General features: G+C 46.0%; 1 protein-coding gene across 1 annotated transcript in view; it reads left to right on the top strand.

The window, feature by feature from the left end:
- Window positions 1-6920: 6920 nt before the first annotated feature.
- TPH2 (tryptophan hydroxylase 2) overlaps window positions 6921-16167 on the top strand; it is an 81808-nt gene continuing 72561 nt past the window's right edge. Inside the window, exons 1-4 of the mRNA XM_041757047.1 lie at window positions 6921-7025; window positions 10727-10879; window positions 13699-13882; window positions 13981-14081. Coding sequence (XP_041612981.1) covers window positions 6921-7025; window positions 10727-10879; window positions 13699-13882; window positions 13981-14081 — 543 coding nt within the window. The remainder of the gene's footprint in view (window positions 7026-10726; window positions 10880-13698; window positions 13883-13980; window positions 14082-16167) is intronic.

The raw sequence follows: 16167 nt of genomic DNA, 5'->3' as shown, positions 1-16167 counted from the left end.
GACTCAAGACAAAGAAGGCAGGCAGGGTTTACTAGAGACTGCTTGTGTACGAGGAAGCCACCAAGGAAGGGGGAGCTTGCTCCCCAAAGGGGTAACGTGCAGGGCTTAAATAAAGGCACTTTTCCAAAGGGCGAGAGGCTGGCAGTGGGGGAGTGTCCTTCAGTCCCATGGTCATTATCCTGTGGTCGTTACTCTTACGCGGACACGAGGCAATCACAGGATGCCTTTCTTCATGGTCAGGGTGTTCTTTAGGGCTCCTCAAAAATAGAAATACTTGTGCAAGTAGGCTTTAAATTGTTACTTCTAATTTTGGCCAGACAACCATTACTCCCCAACAGCTGTTATCTCTCATTTGTTCTCTTCCCCAGAAGGAGATTGAGGTTGTCTCCAAGTGAATGGAAACTTTTAACTCTTGCCTCAGACCGGAAGCCTTCCAGGACTAAAGTCCCTCTTGCTTTCCAGATACCGTCTCGATTTGATCACTACGACTTGGTTACGTTTTGAAATCGACGGCTTCCTAAACAGACTTCCAGCCCCTCGTTGGCGGGCTCCTCCGGTAGCCTCACCCCTAAGGGTGTTTGGGCCTTTAGGAGATCCTACCATGTAAACGAGGTTGCCTCCTAGTCCTAAGGTTTAGCTTTCCCCTGTCTGCAAAGTCTGATCACCCTTCATCCCCTTTCAGCTTCCAGTTTTCTGTTACTGGTGTTTCTCGACTTTATGCTATTCTTCTGTGCCTTAAAAAGGAAAAAAGGAAATCTTATACTATTGCTTTAGTTGGGTTTCTGGAAGGAGCAGAAGTTCTTAGGAAGAGTCTTTTGATATCGTCTACAGGTGATCTAGACCTGTGGTCTGCGCTTTGGCACCCGCACGCTTTTTAACTCCTGTAACCTGGGTTCTGTGTTCTCTCTTTTGCTAAACCCACACCCTTTAAGGCCACCAGGGACAGTGTCATAGGCAGCTCTAGTGGTCTTCCTCTGGCCCTCGTTTCCTTCCCCTGCTCTGTTGTATTTGACACTAGTGACCACGAGTCTTTCTTAGTCTTTCCTAAGCCTTCACGTTTCACCGCCTTTGATCATCTTGTCACCCAATGACGTCCCACTTTCCCTCTGCATTTCATTGCAAGCATCTTCCATGGTTTAGTTCCTGTTTTTTTTTTTTTTTAGTTCCTGGTTTATCTTGGTTTTCATTTATTTATTAGTAATTACTAATAAATTAGTAATTTATTTATAAATTTATTTTATTTATAAAATAACGTTTTTTATTTTTATTTATTTATTTTAGTAATTTTTTTAAAATTGTAAAATACACATAAAATTCACCATCCTAATTATTTTTTAACATACAGTTTAGTAGTGTTGAGAACATTCACATTGTTGTGCAACCAATCTCCAGAACTATCTTTTTTTTAATTATTATTTTTATTTATTTATTTATTTATTTATTTATTTATTTATTTTTTTTAAATTTTTTTATTTATTTATGATAGGCACACAGTGAGAGAGAGAGGCAGAGACACAGGCAGAGGGAGAAGCAGGCTCCATGCACCGGGAGCCCGACGTGGGATTCGATCCCAGATCTCCAGGATCGCGCCCTGGGCCAAAGGCAGGCGCCAAACCGCTGCGCCACCCAGGGATCCCTATTTATTTATTTTTTCAGAACGCTCTATCTTATAAAACTGAGACTTTGTATGCCATTGTCCTTTGTAACCTGTCGTCTCTCCTCTGACCCAGCCCTTGACAACCACCATTCTACTTTGTTTCTGCGAGATTGACTACTCAAGATAACTCACATAAGTGGAGTTCTACAGTGCTTGTCTTTTTGTGACTGGCTTATTTCACTATGCATGCGTCCTCAAAGTTCATCCATGTGTCAGAATTGCCTTTTTTATGGCTGGATAATATTCCATTGCATGTGTATATCAAATTTTGCTTATCCACTCATCCACCAATGGACACTTGGATTGCTTCAATCTTTTGGCTGTTGTGAATCATGCTGCTGCTATGAACATGAGTATACAAATATCTTTCTGAGACCTTGCTTTCAATTCTTTGGAGATATATATATATATATATAGCCAGAAGTGGGATTGCTAGATTATATGGTGATTCTGTTTTCATCTTTTTGAGGAATTGCCATAGTGTTTTCCATGGCTGCTGTACCATTTTACATTTTCCCCCACAGTGTACAAGAGCTTCAGTCTTTGTTGCCTCCTTATTTTTTAAGATTTGAATTAAATGTAGATAACATAAAAAAATAAATGCATAGAGAAAAGAAACACATGACACAACTCTTATCACAATAGTTGAAAATAGAAAAAAATGAATCAATAAAGAAAAGTCACTTGATAGTACTGCAGTCAACTCAAATTCCCTGTCCCTAAAATTCCTCTTTTATTCTAAAATGTATTCCTTCTTTGGAAATAGTGGAAATACCATTTCCAGCCATGCGGGAGCTTGAGAGCTCAATCTATTTCTTATATGTGACCTCACCTTCTTTTGCTGAAATAATAGTCAGTTAGCCTCCAACTCCTTGTTAATTCTCATTTTGACATTCCTTTTTCTATTCATAACTGCCACCACCTAGTTCAAGCTTTTATCATTTCCCTTCCTCTAACTCGTCTTGCCTAGGCTAAATCCTACTAAGGTACAGCTTTCAGAGGCTATAGTTCCAAAACAAACATGATAAATGCTTTCTCTGTAAATATGATTTTTAAAATCCTGGCATTCAAATTTTTAAATAGTCTTTATCCCATCATTCAAATCTTATATTTGTCTTCTAGAAGCTTATTTTCTCTTGGCTTTTCTTTTCCTACTTCTCTGAACTTTTATCTTTCTCATCTTCCTTTTTTTGGACTTATTTTATATTGCTTCTTAAGTTTGGTGTTCCTCAGGATTCTGTTCTTGGCTCTCTTCTCAGACAACATATTCTCCATGAGTGAAGCTATACTCACATAAATTCAATTATTTGACAATACTTAAACCTCTACATCCAGCCTAGGGCTCATTTCTACTTTAAAATCCTTATATCTAAGAGTTTATTGGACATTTTCACTTGGATATTTGCATACAATCTGTATAAAATCTACCTTTTAAGAATTTTCTCCCAGATTGTTATTATTTATGTATGTTGTAGTTTAATGTATGACACCCACCATTTATCCAGTCCCTCAAGTCAGAAACTTGGAAGTTGTTCTGACACCTTTTTCCTGTGTCCATATCCAAGCAGAGATGTCCTGTGGATTTTGCCCCTTAATATGTCCTGTTTTTTTTTTTTTTTTTCTCATTCCATTCTTAATGCTATTGTCTTAATCCAGGTCATCATCTCCTGGCTACACTATTTCAGGTCCTGAGTGGCATATGCCTTCAGTCTCGAAGTCCTCCTCTGGATTGCTGCTTTCCTAAAATATTAATGTGGCCAGGCTAGCCTTGCATAAAACCCTACCAATTGTTCTCTTTCACCTGCAGCATAAGGTGATCAAGTACAAAGCCCACCGAGCCATTCACGGCTTAGCAGGATCTGACCCAGCTTTCCTCCTCAGCCTTATCTTTCACCGGACACCCTTGCCCCAAACCCATACTCCAGCATTGTTGAACAGCTGTTCCCTGCATATTTTCTTACATTTTACCTAGAATAGTTTCCTTTCTGTCTCCCATTCCATTTTGATGAACAAACACCAACACTTTTGGGAAGCTTTTAAAATTTTATTTTAGGGGATCCCTGGGTGGCTCAACGGTTTGGCGCCTGCCTTCGGCCCAGGGTGCAATCCTGGAGTCCCGGGATCGAGTCCCACGTCGGGCTTCCTGCATGGAGCCTGCTTCTCCCTCTGCCTGTGTCTCTGCCTCTTTCTCTCTCTCTCTCTGTCTTTCATAAATAAATAAATAAATAAATAAATAAATAAATAAATAAATCTTTGAAAAAATAAAAAAAATTTTATTTTAAAATTGCTGTATAGTAAGATCAATTTGGTGTGCAGTTCTGTGAATTTTGACATGGACAGATCTGTACATCCACCACCATAATCAGGATATAAAATATTGCCCCTCTTGCTATCCCTTGGGAGTCACACTCCCCCCCCCCCCCCATAAACCCTGGCAGCCACTGATCAGTTCTCCATCACTACAGTTCTATCTTCTTGAGAATATCCCGTAGATGCACATGACCTTTAATTAAGCCTGGCTTCTTTCGCTTGGCATAATGCCTTTGGGATTCATTTAGGTTGTGTGTATTAATAGTTGGTTCCCTTTTATTGCTAAGCAGTATCCCTTTTTATGAATGTCCCACAGGTTGTGTGTTCATTCACCCCCTGAAGGACATGTGGGCTGTTTTCAATATTTGACCATGTGAACCTGTGTACAGGTTTTTGTTTGAATATAAGCTTTCATTTCTCCAGAGTAAATACCCAGAACAAACTCACTTGTAAATATTCAGGAGAGGCTTCCGGACTCTTCTAAGGGAGCATTGAACACCTTGTCTTCTGTGCTTCCTCTGTAGATAGGGTGATATATTTTGTTTTGCTTATTTATTTGCATGTACGTTTCTTGCAGCTTGTCTGTGATTTCCTTGAGAGGAGGCACTGTATCTCGTTCATCTCGGCATTGTCAGGACTCAGTTTCAATGCCTAATACAAAGTGACCACTTAACAAAGTTTTGTTGGGGGGTGCCTTGGTGGCTCAGCGGTTGAGCATCTGCCTTTGGGTCAGGGCATGATCCTAGGATCCAGGATCGAGTCCCACATCAGGCTCCTTACAGGGAGTCTGCTTCTCCCTCTGCCTCTCTCTGTGTCTCTCAGGAATAAATAAATAAATATTTTTATTTTTTTAGAAGATTTTTATTTATTTATTCATGAAAGACAGAGAGAGAGAGAGAGAGAGAGAGAGAGAGAGAGAGAGAGGCAGAGACACAGGCAGAGGGAGAAGCAGGCCCCATGCAAGGAGCCCGATGTGGGGCTCGATCCTGGGGCTCCAGGATTGCGCCCTGGGCCAAAGGCAGGCACTAAACCGCTGAGCCACCCAGGGATCCCCAAATAAATATTTTTAAAAACAAAAAAAACCCCAACCCCCCCCCCCAAAAGTTTTGTTGGAATGCACACCATCCCAAACCGTATTCTGGCTGAAATTATCTTTGTGTGCTCTCTTGAGCCTACTCATGTTTCCTTGTTTGGAATACCTAAGGGGCTGTATAATGTGATAGTTGAGGACACAGAGTTTGAAGCCAGACTACCTGAATTTAAATCCTGCCTCAGCCACTCTTTAATTGGATTTTTTGGCAAGTTACTTAAATTCTTTGTGCCTCAGTTTTCTCTTTATATAAAATGGAAATACCAGTTACTGCCTTGCAAGTGTTGTTGTGATGATCAGATTTTTACCTAAAAGTTTTCTTAGAATAACGATTGGCAAGCACTCAGTAATATTAGTTATTATTCTTATTATGATTTCAATCAATGCATTTTTTATTTAAAAATTTTAATAGAAAGAAGTAGCATGATTTTATTGAAATGCTCTAGTACAGGGTTGGACAATCTCAAAATCCTATATGCTAAACTTCAATCAATGTATTTAAGCTTCACCTTACTGAAGGCACCTGCGTGGCTCAGTCCGTAGAGCATGTGACTCTTGATCTTGGGGATGCAAGTTCCAGCCCCGAGTTGGATATAGAGATCACTTAAAAATAAAATCTTAAAAAGAAAAAAAAAAAAAAACCCTTCGCCTTCCTATTAGTTTATCAGAGCTGATTTTTAGAGGAAATTCATTTCAAATAATGTTTCCAAAATGAGGTCAAATAATAATCATGTCCCCTCAAGATTCCAGAAACTATTAATATCCAGTTAATATGAAGTCATCCATTTCAGTTTTGAACGTTTTTCATCTTGTTTTCTGTGCAGAGAAGCAGTGCCAGCCCCAGGATTTGCTTAGTTTTGTAGTCGGGCAAGCACATTCAGTCGAGTCTTACGGCCTTTAGGGGATTGGTAATATTTTCCCGTGACATGGTGAATTTTCTCACTTGGTAAAGTTGGAACAGTACGTACCTCAAATGATCTATGCATTTCAGATGGTTGGATTTGATCTAGGTACAAGTGGAGAGGGAAAAATTCAGCAAATATCAATAGCGCCAAGAGATTGATTGATGTACAGGCATCAATCAATGATGAGAATGATTGATTCTCATCAATCATCAAAAAGTTTTCTTTTCCGTCCCACACAGTGAGGAAGATGCTAGGGTTAGTGTCTCCCCTTTATCTCTCTGTGGCCAAATCAGAGCCTTACATTGCCTTCACGCTACAGCTGCCTGCGCCTCACCGCATAGCTGCATCACAGGGGTGGGAGCAGTGCCTTTTAGGAAAGCCATCGCCCGCGTCCACTCATGACGCCTCAGATCAGAAAACACTTATTAACAGAATGGAATGAATTAAGGATTCAGCGGCGCTGATCTTTGTAATTTTCCTCCTTTGGGGGAAGAAAGCACAGAACCTTTGAACTCACAGTCCCCTAAAGGCTTAGGTTAGCTTGCCGGGAGCGGGTTTGAGAGATGAGAGCTGGCTACCAGGGGACAGAGCTAATATGGGTTTCTTTCACATACAGCACCCCATTGTGTCTTGTTCTCCCCCACGCACGCCCACACGACTATTCGACCTATGAAACAAACTGCGCCGGAGGCACAGATAACCCCAGGCGTCGGGTCTGTAATCTGATCGTGGCCATCGGCAGCCAGAAATGAGTTTCTTTCTAATCAGCCTCCCATCAGCCCCCGTCACTCATATAAAGGCTCCTGGGGGGAGGACGGTCCTCATCGCTCTCTCTTCAGCACCAGGGCTCTGGACAGAGCCTGGGCAGAGGCTCCTCCTGGCCGTCCTGGTGGTGGCCGCCGGCCCGGGACATCGCTCCGGTCCCCCTGCTGCACAGACGGAAAGTTGCAGCAGATCCATGCAGCCGGCAATGATGATGTTTTCCAGTAAATACTGGGCAAAGAGAGGGTTTTCTCTGGATTCAGCGGTGCCCGAAGACCACCAGCTCCCGGGCAGCTTAACAGTGAGTACCGAGCAGCTGGCACCCTGGAGGAGGGGTCCTAGGGTGGCGATGGCCCCATCCTGGCCGCAGGGACCCGGAGGGAGAGTAAGCACACACCTCATCCCAGCCCCCAGCACCCCACCCTGCTTCTCCTGCTTTCTCCCGGCCTTCTCTCCCCATAAAGTCAAGCATGTGTCCCCACCACCATGTCCCAAACTTCCTCTCCTTGAAGTTCATGGAGTAGGAAGTAAAGAAGCTCCTGAACATCAAGAGCGAGAGCTTGTATGAACCAGCGCCTTGTACCTACAGAAAAAAAAAAAAAAAAAAAAAAAAAAGCATGTAGGATTTTGAAAGGCCACGTACTAGGAGTAGGAACAGGGAGAAGAAATTAAACCGATTTATTTATTTATTTATTTGCTTATTTATTTATATTATTTTTATTTTTTTAATTAAACCGATTTCTGTGGTTCCTGCAAGATGATTGAGTCTCCTACACCCCTTCCCATCTACGGAGGATGTTCCTTACATACAGAGAAGTCATGTTTTTATTCTTGCCTGTAGGTGCTGATTATTGGAATGAAAGGAATATCAGCTCCTCCCAAAAGTTTTCATGCTTTTCTCATTACTCCATTTTTCATCTTAATTTGATGGAGCAATGAAAGCAATACACCACTCGCTTCAGTATTTAAGGCAGTTTCTGTACTTAAATGTTAACAGGAAAAAAGTCAACGTTTTGCAGGATTTTATTTTATTATTATTATTTTTTAAAGATTTTATTTATTCATGAGAGACAGAGACAGAGAGAGAGAGGCAGAGACACAGGCAGAGGGAGAAGAAGGCTCCATGCAGGGAGCCCGATGTGGGACTCGATCCCGGGACCCTGGGGTCACATCCTGGGCCAAAGGTAGGCGCTAAACTGCTGAGCCCCCCACCAGGGTTCCCCGATTTTGCAGGATTTTAGATGCTGATTTGAGGTAATGGTGACCAGATTTAAGAAAAAAAAAGGCAGTGAACAACAAAAAAAAGGTATGCAGATTCCCAGTCACTAAAAATATTAAGTGCTATTTCATTACTGTATCAGAGTTTATCCAACCAGTTACAATTCAGTCTGTATCATGGAAAATTCTGTTTGCATACCATAGCTCCAAACCTGTGCCAGAAGGTTGTATTGTACTGGTGTATTATTACTGCTTAAAATGTTGAAAAGTAATCAGGGCAAGTTTGTAGAACTGTTTAAATCATTTTGCAAAAATAAATAAATAAATAAATAAATAAATAAATAAATAAATAAATAAATAAATAAATAAAAAAAAATCAATTTGCAGAAATGAGACCAAAAATGTAAATAGATTTTTTATTTTTAAAAATTCTTTTAAATAGATTTTTTTTTAAACATCCAAATACCACGAACATGTGGCTGAGATATTACCCTGAGGAATTTTGAAGTCATAATGAGCTGCTAGAAGGAAAACAAAGAGCTCAGAGTTATGGTTAACGTATGACACACTCATATAAAAATTCCTATACATGTGTAAGGGCTGCGTGTTACGTGGCGACAAGCAGGCAGATGTTGCGAGAGCTGAGACATTTGAGCTTTTAATGACTAAACACACTGTCAAATGCCAATGTCTGCATAAGCTTTTCTCCTCCAAGTCATAAATAATAAAATAGTCATTTCCATGATATAAAAATCCAGGGAGGGAGGCAGTGTGAAGATGTGACACCCGAGAAAATGAAGCTGGGGGGGGCGGGGGTGGAATCCGAGGGGGCTGGGGCGGGCCCTACCCCCTGGCTCTGGTCCCCTCTCAGAGGTAATTGCCTCGGGTCCAAGAGGATGGCCAATGGGCTCTGCCCTTTGCCTCCGGCCGCACTTGCAACTCAGACATGAAACATGTGCATCCCCGCTCCACTTGGTCTTTGAACTGAACGTTTCCAGCCTATTTTGCTCTGTGTTCCTGACAGTGGGACTCAAGTTTCTGAAATCTGCCATTTTTGTCATTAACCCATAGGACTAATAGTCACCACTTACGGCTGTGCGACGGTGTCTTGAACGGCTAATGAAGACTCGCTCCTTCCCAGTTTTCTCAGATTTTACTCTTTGCTCCTAATCATTAGCTAGTGTCCTTCCTTCCTTCCTTCCTTCCTTCCTTCCTTCCTTCCTTCCTTCCTTCCTTCCTTCCTTCCTTCTTTCCTTCCTTCCCTTCTTCTTCTTCTTCTTCTTCTTCTTCTTCTTCTTCTTCTTCTTCTCTTCCTTTTTTCTTCTTTCTTCCTTTTTTCATTCTTTTTCTTTCTCTTTCTTCCTTTTTTGTTCTTTTTCTTTCTTCCTTTTTTCTTCTCTCTTTTTCTTCCTTTTTCCTTTTTCTCTTTCTTCCTTCCTTTCTCTTTTTCTTTCTTTCTCTTCCTTTTTTCTTCTTTCTTTCTTTCTTTTTCTTTCTTTCTGTCTTCCTTTCTCTTTCTTTCTTCTTCTTTCTTTCTCTTTCTGCCTGTCTTTGTCTCTTCCTTTTTTCTTTCTTCTTTCTCTTTCTTTCTTTCTTTCTCTTTCTGTCTGTTTTTATGTCTCTTCCTTTTTCTTTCTTCTTTCTATTTCTTCCTTTTTTGTTCTTTTTCTTTCTCCTTTCTTTTTCTTTCTCTTTCTTCCTTTTTCTTCTTTCTTTCCTTCTTTCTTTCTCTTTCTTTCATTCTTTCATTCTCTTTCTGTCTTTCTGTATTTCTTTCTTTCTTTCTATTCCTTTTTTCTTTCTTTCCTTTGTTTCTTCTTTCTCTTTCTTTCATTTCCTTCTTTCTTTCTTTCTTTCTTTCTTTTTCTTTCTTTCTTTCTTTCTTTCTTTCTTTCTTTCTTTCTTTTTCTTTCTTCTTTCTTCTTTCTCTCTTCTTTCTTCTTCCCTTCCTTCTTTCTCCCTTTCTTCCTTCCTTTCTCTTTTCTTTGTGGCTGGATTTTAATAGCCACATTTCAGGCATCATCTGCAGACACAGATGGCCTTAGTAGCACATGCTCCTCTGTGTTGAACTCCTGCAGGTAGATGCGCACTGACAACGTGAAGTGTCGTGCAGAAAGCAATGCAGGGAGTAAAGCTGCCAATTTTAGTGTGTGTCCTGACATATTTCAGAATGGAATGAATATTCTGTTTTTAAGATCGTAATGGAAACTGAAATTATTGTTGTGAAAGATATGTTTGGTCTTATTTTTGTTATGCTTGGTAATTAGTATAGTTTCCACATTGTATAACGACTAGCAGACCAAATTTTTTTTTTTTCCAAACACACGAGGGTTTATTTGCAAGCTTGAGCTTGGGTCCAAGTATACCCGACACAGCGGGGCAGGGACTTGGACCCTGAGCTGGGTTTCAGCTTAGTTTAGCAGACCAAAATTTATGCTGTAAAATAAACCTAGGAATAATAGCAGGAATTAGTCATAGGTGAGACTTCATAATTTCTGATGGTCAGATCTTCGTGGCTATTAAATAAAGTGAAGCAGATCTGATCCCCCTTTAATTTAAGCCACTGGATGCTGCCTTAGAGCACTGGAAAATAGTGTTCCACAGCAAATTAGGCCAGAATTTATGATTGACAGTCAGAAGTGATGTGGCAAGTTTTCTTTGAGTTTATAGGATTGCTGAAGCTTCTAGCAATTGAATGGAATGTCCAACAACAACAACAAAAATCTAGTTTTGAGAACTCTGGGATCCTAACCAATCTTTTTGTGTGTTTCTACCTTCTTGAAGTTAAATAGAGCTAACTCTGGCAAAAATGATGATAAAAAAGGCGGCAAGAGGGACAGCAAAAGTGAAGCCAGTCCTGAAAGCGGCAAGACGGCTGTTGTCTTCTCACTGAAAAATGAAGTTGGCGGATTGGTAAAAGTGCTGAATCTCTTCCAGGTGAATGTAAAATGTCATTACCTAACTTTGACAGTGACTGTGTGCCCAGTTCCAAACCCGTCCCCTGCTTTGAAACATCCCCAATCCGTCTCCGGAAAACGTGCTCAAAGAAACCAAAGTCAACAAAGCTTTATAAGGAAGGTTTGTCTGCCAAACAACGAAATAAGCAGATTTGTGCCAACTGTGTTTTATTAATTCCAAGGTAACCTATTAGTAATTCCCCAGACTATTGCCAGGTAAGAAAGCCAGTAATTAAAAAAAGGTGAGTCTCACACCTTTTGTTTGGCAAAATGAGCCAAAGAGGGTGTCTTTAAGTATCAAGAGACTGCAGCCCAATTTGGTTTGCTCGCATCTGAACTGTGCACTTGTCCTGGGAGCACGTTTATTCCGTGAAATGAGATGCAGGAGTCGAGGCTTTGGGATGCCCCCCTCCCCCGCCCCGCTGCCCACCCGAGCCTCACTGCTTCATGAACTTGCCACGACTTTCGGGGAGATGAGTCACTGTCCTCATACATAAGCCAGGGCTGGCTCACTCTCTCTTTATTTCATAGAAATGTAGTGACCTTTGTCCAGGTCCAATGTGGTGGCCTCAAGAAAGAGTGTGGTTGGGGGTAAGGTTGGAGAAACCCAGAAAAAGGACTGTCCCCTGGCCGGGGTAGACCTGAGGGCTACCTTTCCGTTCGGCAAGCATCGTGCCTCGCGCGTGCATGTTGTCTGGGGGGGCGCCTCGCTCTGCGTGGGGCCCGGGGCTGCTCTCGGGGAAGAGGGTTGGCCTTGCAGGGGGAAGACTCAGGCCCGTGTTCTCCCGGCTTGGCCAACCGCTGGCTGCTGCCTCACTTCAGGGTCTTCCTCTGTGCAGCAGCGATGATGCTTCCTCCCTAACGAGGTAGGTCTGGTGCGGTCCTAGGAGTGAAAGTGCCTTGCACAGTGGGCACAGGTGAGGCCTGTGTGGTGAGGCCTCTGATGACCAGAGGGGGAGTCAGCAGCCCGCTCCGGCAAATGTTTCCTCGTTCTCTCTCGACCCGGAGGAAAGGACCGGGCACGGTGAACAGAGCTAGCGCACAACTGCGGGAAGGTGTCACACCTTACAGCACCCGGGGCTGTCCCGGCCAGCGCCCGTGGGCAGGCCACACGCCCCGGGCCAAGCGCTGGCGGCACCCAGCTTGGCCACCTGCGCCCGGGGAGCCTGTGGAGCACCCTGCCCCTCCGGACCTCTGCTGCCTGGCCCAAAGTCCCTCCTCGCCCCTACCCGGGGACGGGGACGTCCAAAGTGACACCATGTGTGAGAAGACTCTTGACCCTCCTATTAGCCTCACCGTTGCTTATCAGCCGCTTTGGAAAGTCTGGTGTCACCAGAAAGGTCAGCACAAACAGAAGCCGGGTGTCATGCCTCAGGGTCGCAGGACCAGTTGCCTGATACGGGGGCTGCTGCTGTCGAGGTGCTCGTGCTTGGCCCTGGGGCGGCCTCCCCCGGCCGGGGCTGCACATGCCGACACTGCCCAGGGTCGCAGGAGGAAGGTGACCTGATACGGGGCAGTCCAGGGGCTCAGCAGTGGGGCGCCTGCCTCCAGCCCAGGGTGTGACCCTGGGGTCCTGGGATCGAGTCCCGCATTGAGTCCCTGAAGGGAGCCTGCTTCTCCCTCTGCCTGCGTCTCTCATGGATAAATAAATAAAACCTTAAAAAAAAAAGGAATGTGAGCTGCTGTAGGACCCCCCCACCCCTGCCGGCATCCTGGGGCGTGGGGTCCCGTCGCCGGGGGGTGGGGATGAGCACGTGGGCCTCGGCCTCAGCAGGAGCTGGGACCCTGATGCCCAAGTACTGAGCCGCTGCCCCCTGTGAGCCCCTTTATTTTAATTAATTAATTAACTAATTATTTATTATTTATTTTTGTCAGGAGACCTTTAGCCCCGAAACCGGCCGTGGGGCATGGCTGCGAGGATGCGTCGTCTGGGGAGGCTGCCTGGAGGTGGCCCACACGGGTCCACCTGCGGCTGTTAGCTGTGTTCTGTTTTGGTCTCTGCCTGTAGAGATACTTGCTCGGCTGCTTTCCTTCCTTCCCTCTGGCTTGGGTCTCTCAACCACCATCCTCAGGCCACCCGCCCAGCGCCTGCCTCGTTTCTCTGCCATTTGTACTATTGACTTATTTTTTCAAAGGTTATTTTTGAACTTTAACGCACAGCGGAAACCTTGTACCACTATTAAATTAGGGGTTTCAGTTTTAGCAATGTGTTTTTTTTTTTTGGAAACATATGAAAATAAGAATGTAAATGTGCGGATTGCACGATGATGTGATAAGCTGATGCCCCCCAAGTAGCTATGCTCACCCGCAGCGGGATGTGGGCTGTGCAGGGAAAGGATGATATTCGGAATCGTATCGTGCCCTTTATATGCTTTTACATGCCCTCTATTTTTAATTTTTATTTATTTATTTATTTTTAAGATTTTTATTTATTTATTCATGAGAGACACAGAGAGGCAGAGACACAGGCAGAGGGAGAAGCAGGCTCCATGCAGGGAGCCCGACGTGGGACTCGATCCCGGGACTCTGGGGTCACGCTCCAGGTGGAAGGCAGGTGCTCACCCGCTGAGCCACCTGGGGATCCCTATTTTTTTCTTAATGAGGCAGGAAAAGCTCCACACAGTCCCCACTGCTAGTAACCCAGGCACTGGTTGGAAGCGTTTGCAAGTGTTCGTCAACCACAGAGCCAGGAGATGGTCTTTCCCTCCGTCTTGGGCCTCAGCCCCGTGCTTATGAGCAGCGGTGGCGTCCCCTGTTGTGCCGAGGGGTGAGTCACAGATGTTGCTTCTATTTCCACAGGAGAAACACGTCAACATGGTTCATATCGAGTCCAGGAAATCCCGGCGGAGGAGCTCGGAGGTTGAAATCTTCGTGGACTGCGAGTGTGGGCAAACCGAATTCAGTGAGCTCGTTCAGTTGCTGAAATCTCAAAGCACCGTCGTGATGCCGAATCCGTCGGCGAGCATTTGGGCAGAGGGAGAAGGCAAGGCCAGCTGTCCCCGGTGGGGTGCCGCAGCGTCGCGAGAAGGGAGCAGCGACCCAGGAGCTAAGGCTCTTGAACCTGCGCTGTGTCTTCCACAGAACTAGACGACGTGCCCTGGTTCCCCCGGAAGATCTCCGAGCTGGACAGGTGCTCTCACAGGGTTCTCATGTACGGGTCCGAGCTCGACGCTGACCACCCTGTAAGTGTCCAGGGACCCCGCTCCCCACACTCCCCACGTGTGGTCCGGCTGCCGCACGTGCCGGGCGGTGTGCACCCGTGTGCTCCCCCGGGGGGCATGCGGCCCCCACCTGGTAAAGCGTCCCCGCAGCACGCGCGGGCCGGGGGCAGGTTAGGGGGTGACACTGCCACAGGACGGTCGCTCTTAGAGGGTCGGCCGGGGCGGGGGCGGCTCTCAGGCTCGGGGAGCAGCTCTGCAGCGTTAGAGGGCACGACATACCCTGCAGCTGGTGGCCCTTGGAAAGATGAGGGGCTGACATGGGTGGTCCCTTGCGGAAATGAGGGCGGCCTGGGCCCCGGGGGCTGCGGGACAGGGGCAGGGTCTCCTCCTGCGTCCCTGGGCCGCAGGTCATTAGGAGCACAGCAAGGGAGGACGCCGGCCTCGGTGGGAGGGCAGGCAGGGGGTTTAGTGGTCAGAGGGACCTGCTCTACAGGTGCACATTTTGTCAAATTGGGGACAGTCTGGGGCGCTGCCCCGGGCGCCGGCCCGACAGGTGCATGCCTGCCCAACCATGAGAACCAAGCAGAGGACGCTGTGACAACATCGACGACAGGGAGCCTGCAGGGGCTTGTCGTTCAGCGCGACGCACGTCCAGACTGGCCCGTAACCGCCGCGCCAGCAAACGGTCGGGTGGACTCAACGCAACTGTGTTATTTTCAAGAAGCTGAACTTTTTCAAAGGCACGATGTGCTGTGCCAGCAGGTCGGAAACCTCAGAACAACCCACAGGGGGTCCCACAGAAAAGCCTCCCGAGCATTAGAAACACACGCCGAAGTGCCTTTAGGGGCCATCCCCTGTGACCCCCTCGTCCAGAGGCCCGGACCGGCCCAGAAGCCTGATCTCGGGGACCAGCGGGGACAGGACCTCGCAGACACCAGCTGTTCCCTTGCAGGGTGACCTCGGCCGAGTCCCTCTGTCTGTGCACCTCGAATTCTTTATGTCCAGAGTGGAAAAGGGATCCTCATTGACCTGGAAGGGGCATTTCAAAAGCCAGAACAGCCGGGAAGCCTCTGGGCAGGTGCGCGGTTGAAAGCCCGGAAAGGGAAGCGCCGGGTTACAGGTTACGGCGCGGGCCCCTGCCCGGGGCCTTGGGGCTCCTGCTAACCTCCTAGCTCCAAGGGACCCCCTGAGTTCTCGAGTCACCAGCCTGGACGCAGGACAGCAGCTTTGTTAGTGGGACCGCTCCGGCCTTGTGAAGAAATGGGTCCTGATACCCAGTGGAAATTTTCCTGTGTTTAATTCCGTTCCTTTTCTCCTAATTATACCACCTCGTGAAACCTCCTCTTACAGTCTGTGCAGCCCGTGGAGGTGATCGCACGTCCTTAGCAATCTCCTGCCTCACCACCGCTTTTTCTTCTTTTTTTCTTTTTTTTCTTTTCTTTTCTTTTCTTTTCTTTTCTTTTCTTTTCTTTTTTTTTTTTTTACCCACATGTATTTCTTTTAGAAGCACACCAAATGTTCATTACGTAAAATCTGGCATGGCTAAATCGGTGTTTTTTGCAAGTTAGTACTTGATGAGCACGGCGAAGCTGGTCTCAGGACTTTTGGGTGCCTGGGAGTGACCCCAGTCTTGAGACGGGGCTTACGGTGTTCGGATGCTGCCCTCATACAAGGGTGGCTCAGAGGAGCTGCCAAGGGAGGGGCCGGCTGCTGCGGCTCCCTAAGAGGCTCAAACGTCCATGTAGGCCAACGTCTCTCAAACTTTGCTGCACAAACCCCTTGGAAGGTCTTTACATTTTTTTTTTTAAGATTTTGTTTATTCATTCATGAGAGACACACAGAAAGAGAGAGAGAGGGAGAGACACAGGCAGAGGGAGAAGCAGGCTCCCTGCAGGGAGCCCAACGCGGGACTCAATCCCAGGACCCCGGGGGTCACGCCCTGGGCCAAAGGCAGGTGCCAAAATGGTTAGCCAACCAGGGATCCCCTGGAAGATCTTTTCGAGGTGCAAAGTGAGGCTCTGCGTGTCTGGCGAGCCCGCAGACGGGCCCGCTGCGCTTCGAGCAGCCAGGACTTGGACGGGGAGGCGCTCTCACAATGTGCTCGGGC

The sequence above is a fragment of the Vulpes lagopus genome, chromosome 5, assembly GCF_018345385.1.
Source record: "Vulpes lagopus strain Blue_001 chromosome 5, ASM1834538v1, whole genome shotgun sequence".
NCBI classification, from domain to species: Eukaryota; Metazoa; Chordata; class Mammalia; order Carnivora; family Canidae; genus Vulpes; species Vulpes lagopus.
Note: the sequence above shows the minus strand (reverse complement) of the source record. Positions and strands in the feature narration are given on the sequence as shown.